Source organism: Haliotis rubra, unplaced genomic scaffold (assembly GCF_003918875.1).
Source record: "Haliotis rubra isolate DU_JTF1 unplaced genomic scaffold, ASM391887v1 Scf594, whole genome shotgun sequence".
Classification (NCBI taxonomy): domain Eukaryota; kingdom Metazoa; phylum Mollusca; class Gastropoda; order Lepetellida; family Haliotidae; genus Haliotis; species Haliotis rubra.
In genome coordinates this window covers 682,807-687,860 of record NW_025767295.1, presented here as the reverse complement: position 1 = coordinate 687,860, position 5,054 = coordinate 682,807, and the positions used below count along the sequence as shown (strand labels likewise).

Sequence of the window (5,054 nt, the reverse complement as noted above, 5' to 3'; positions counted from 1 at the left end):
CCATATTCACCGACGAAAGTGAAGTAGAAGTCATTCCATGAAATGGATGGTCGGGAAGACTCACTGTTTGTGGCCCCATACAAAAGGCCAGCCAAATCCGGACAGGCTGTAAGGTCTTGTAAAGACCCGGACCACACATTCAAGAAATACCCATGCCGAGTCCTGTATCAGGTGTGGTGAGTTGCACACATTCATGATAGAATAACTCAATTTTGCAAAATGTTTGTATCTGAATTAAATGCAAATTAACAAAATCGATACAGTTTCAAAATATGCAAAGCATTATATCCATATCATTTCTTCTCCGCACAAAAAATAACTTTGTTCCTATCGTTTATTTGTTAATTTGGATATGTGCATTCATTAATCAATAACAATACATAGTGTAGTTTCTGATCACAATCCAATAAAAATACAGATTAAATGTTGGCTTCTCTCAACATAGCATCTATGAAAATGTCACAGTACTGGTGTTGATCATGCACCTGAGGCCCATTAGAAATACCATGGTATATCATATACTACAAATTTGCATCTTTTTTAATTAGATACTTATGAAAAAGCTCTGAAGAAATGCAAAATGGCAGAGACTACATCAGACCTGCAAACAGATGAGGAAACAAGCCATGGAAAACGCAAAAGACGGTGAGTTCAGATATAGCCAAATATATCAAAGTTTCAAATTTCAATCAATTGTGATTAATTACATTGGAAAAGTATATAGTTACTCAGATATTAATGATATAACAGGTTAAATATGTCTGCAAGTTTAATTCACATTGTGTAATAGACTGGAGTGCACCAAATTGTTTGACATCATGATGGTTTTGCTTATGAAGTCACAATGTTAGCGCTTCTATCACAATGGTCTGTGACTTAGTTATGACATTATCACAGCGATATTGTTACAATTTCATGTTCTCTGTGTCGGCGAGTAATGAACAGTATATTTTTCAAAAATTCATCCAAATGTATAAAGCTTGCTAGTATAATCAGTTATTGAGAAATGACACTCAGTTTGAAATTTTCAGACCTACGTTTCGCTACCTGGAGTCAGATACTGACAGTGATAGCACTCCATCAAAGCGCCATAGAGATTCAGTCATTCCCCAGCCACCACAAGCTCCTTTGCCACCACCAACTCTTTTGCCACCACCAGCCCCACTGCCACGAAGGAATCTATTCCCAGATTCTCCTAGCACTTCCCGGAATCAGACGTTTCCAACACCACACTCAAAGAGAGGTAAATAGTAACATTTATATATCATTCCTGGTAAATTAATTCATGTTGAGAAATGGACCTTTATCTGAAATATACTGGGGATGTAGCAAAGTGGTATATCGCCCACGGGAATAGAATCCAGGGCCCCGTTTTACAAAGCTCTCGTAGGCCTAAGATCTCGTAACTTTTCTCATAGCATTCGTACCTCCTATACTGTAACATAGGGAGTACGAATGCTACGAGAAAAGTTACGAGATCTTAAGCTTACGAGAGTTTTGTGAAATGGGGCCCTGGCTGTGCCATACCAAAAGACATTAAGGATTTGAGATCATTGTTGCTTTCTTGCTTGGTTCTTAATTTGCTGGGGTAAAATAGCACAATACGGAACTGCCTGTGGGGACCAGTAGACCCTGATGTACAAGACAATTTTTTGTTTAGAATTTCGTGCTTTGACAAAAAGTATTTTGCTACTCTGCAGTTGACGAGAAGATGCTCCAACTCCTGGAGGAGATACGGGATCAAAACAGGACCAGCCAGAGACTACTCACTCTCATTCTGAGGAAGATCTCCTCAAGCTCAAGTGAGAACATGGATGTGCTCCCAGATGGGATTAAGTTTCCCCTAGAGACTCCCCAGGAACTGACAGCCCTGGAGGAGAAACTGGAAGACCAAACAGTAAAGGATAAAGTGGTACCTTTTTATTCAGCATTAAATGAACTAGCACTTCATCATTTTGTCATGTTTGCAAATTCGGATGGGGCAGTGCAGTGTGTTCAACTTTGGATCATGAGGTCTGGGGTTTGAATACCTCCAGAGGCTTGGCTATTTTGTTTCTACATGCAGTAAGGTTTGGATGCAGTACTGCATTGATATTCAGTGCAGTAACACTATTTCGCACACTGGAGTATCTGTATTAATATGCACCCACCTACAGTAAACAGGATGTAAAGCAACAATTTAAATAAGCACAGGTTCTCTAATAAGCACCTTTTGTGACACATACTTTAACTTAGTACTTTTAACAACATATTAGTAAATTGTTTGCATTTATTTGAGTTGAAGCTTTAAAGCGCCAGACCTAAAAATAGGGGCAGGATCTCGAGGTCTGTTGAATAATAAGTGCCCTGGCCCTAGTTAGAGGAAATGTGATATTGCTGCATTTGGTTTGGACATGAAAACCTATTTAAAAAGCTTAAAAACAAATACATTGGTATAAAGTGTTCCAGTTCATTTTTTTTTTGCAAACTACACAGCCAGCCAGTCTTTATTTTGCAGGTGCAGGTGCCTTACATATAAATCTTGGCAGTTAACCAACATGAAACGATGTAGCACAATCATATTAGCCATAGCACTGACCAATTCCTGGGTGTTACTCAGTTTAAACTGGGTAATTTTTATGTTTGGAAGCTCCAGCTGAACCATCAGTTATGAATGAAATATGCCTGATTCAAATACACAATAATACCCAGATTTTTTCCAACACATGATGTTTCAGATCCTAAACAATCATAAATGGAGACTCTTTCAGTGATATTCCATTATTATTATGTTTCAGTGTGGTCATCTCAGTTCAATTGGGGGAACAAATATCCCAGATGCCGTCAGGCGTATCATGAAGTATGTGCTGGGCCATGCTCTTTCTACAATGTATAACTGGGTGGGAAAAGGAGGAAAGAAGGCAGCTTTCAGCTCATTGTTTATCAAGGATGTCATGATCAGTAAGTTTGCAAAACAATGACACTTAGTAACATTTAGTACGTATAGTACTATCTGGTTTAATAACTTTACGTGAGTGTCAGTTACACTGCTGTTTCCATACACAACTCTCTCTAAGTATTCATCTTTACAACCCAAAATCGTAAGCATCATCATGCCAGAAATATATGTTACAGTCATAAGTTGTTAAATGTCTTATCCAAATAAAACATGTAAAATACTACGTCCTTTTGCGATATATTTCATGTCTAAAATAATGATATCTGACAGTTTGATGATGGAAGTTAAATGACAACGATAACTGTTAAGGGTGAAGCTTGATTGTTTTCATGAAATGTTGTTGTTTTATTATTTCAGGAGCAGTTCGAAAAAACATGCCAGCTGCTACAAATGCTGAACTAGAGCCAGTCATGAAGGACTGGCTCAGATATGCCAAAGATCGGCAAGGGGGGCGGAATGAAAGAAGAATTAAATAGTTCACTTGACTAACTTGTTTTGTTGTTTATATATGTTTCTGATTCCAGAGGTCAGGAAAGAGCTAAATGTTAAAATACGGTTGTGCCAACATAAGGCCAACTAAATCCCTACGTTGGGCCAAGTATGGGCCATGGTTTAGTACAAAGGTCAAGATAGAGCTAAATGTTGAAACACGGTGGTGCCAACATAAGGCCAACTAAATCCCTACGTTGGGCCAAGTATGGGCCATGGTTTAGTGTGACTTTCCATTCATTGGCCCAACAATGAGCCAACATGATGGGCCAACGTGGACCCGATGAGCATATCCAAGTGGGCCCATCGTCCGTTTGCCAACCATGGGCCAACCAAAATGGTGATTATGGGCCAACTATGGGCCAACATATCATTGCTATCTGGGAAGCGTGTGCTCGTCACACCGAAGGGGCGGTGGGGTAGCCTAGTGGTTAAAGCGTTGGCTCGTCACGCCGAAGACCCGGGTTCGAATCCCCACATGGGTACAATGTGTGAAGCCCATTTCTGGTGTCCCCCGCCGTGATATTGCTGGAATAATGTTAAAAGCGGTGTAAAACTAAACTCACTCACTCACTGTAAACAGTTAAGTCTGGGCAAGAAAATCCAGTGAGTGACATTATGAGTATCTGTCTACGCAATTGGGATACGGCGAGCCGACCACCTGATGTTAGTGGTCTTTTACAAACATGGGTTGCTGAAAACCAATTGAAATGGAATGCCCCGAACCGGGTATTGATGGTACACAGATGACTGCATATTGTAATTAAAGTTAGGATGTTTTCAAAAGTACGTATTTATCAGATGCGGAAATCGTCTCAATTATACTATTGTAATCCTCCACTCTGCGCGTCACAATATAACTCTTGTTTAAAGCGTCCGCTCGTCACGATGAACACCCGGGTTCGATTTCTCACATGGGTACAATGTATGAAGCCCATTCCTGGAGTGCCTTAATGTTGCTGAAATATTGCTAAAAGCGGCGTAAAATCATACTCCCTCACATCAAAATACAATTTAGCCTGGGACAATAATGGGAAAGATTACCGCCCGTAACCCCCGTTTTATTTTATCATTCTATACCTAAGAACAAATGTTTTTTATATTTAAAAAATTAACACTAACCCTTACCCTAACCCTAAACCACACCCTAACCCTAAAACCCTAATCCTAACCCTAAAATCCTGAAATAATCCTAATAAATAGAATACATTTCAAGTTCGGGTTACGGGTGAAACTCTTACCATTTTAATAAACTACTTTCAGGGCAAAAGGGGGGTGCGCACCCATTTTCAGTTTTCTCCACCGTAATATTGCTGGAATGTTGCTAAAGGCGGCGTAAAACCATACTCCGTCACTCATTAATAATAGACACAAGGATTTATGTTAGATAATTTATTACATTCAACCACACAAGAACCTGCCTTGCAATAAATACATTCATACCATTCTGTGATAACGATCATCGCGAACATAAATATCTGTCGAAGTAACTGAAGTTGACATATTTTGAAAGAAACTTTAAAACAGTTCAGTCTTGTAAACAGGAAAATAAAATTTTGTACTATTCTCCAAAACATAAAATCTGATAAAACGATAACATGGAAACGAAGTACATGTGATGAGTGAC

The 5,054-nt window shown here is 39.2% G+C and overlaps 1 protein-coding gene across 1 annotated transcript; it reads left to right on the top strand.

Moving 5' to 3' along the window:
• Nucleotides 1–580: 580 nt before the first annotated feature.
• On the top strand, nt 581–3,414 carry LOC124255137. Its single transcript, XM_046688976.1, has 5 exons — nt 581–645; nt 1,032–1,243; nt 1,683–1,912; nt 2,778–2,940; nt 3,296–3,414. Exons 1-5 carry the CDS (start codon nt 581–583, stop codon nt 3,412–3,414), a joined length of 789 nt encoding a protein of 262 aa, XP_046544932.1.
• Nucleotides 3,415–5,054: the final 1,640 nt, after the last annotated feature.

Bases quoted from the DNA above. Each gene is read 5' to 3' on its own strand.
- LOC124255137 (XM_046688976.1), top strand. From the start codon at position 581: ATGGCAGAGACTACATCAGACCTGCAAACAGATGAGGAAACAAGCCAT. The intron at 646-1,031 runs GTGAGTTCAGAT...TGAAATTTTCAG, and splicing joins CATGGAAAACGCAAAAGACG to ACCTACGTTTCGCTACCTGG. The intron at 1,244-1,682 runs GTAAATAGTAAC...TTTGACAAAAAG, and splicing joins AACACCACACTCAAAGAGAG to TATTTTGCTACTCTGCAGTT.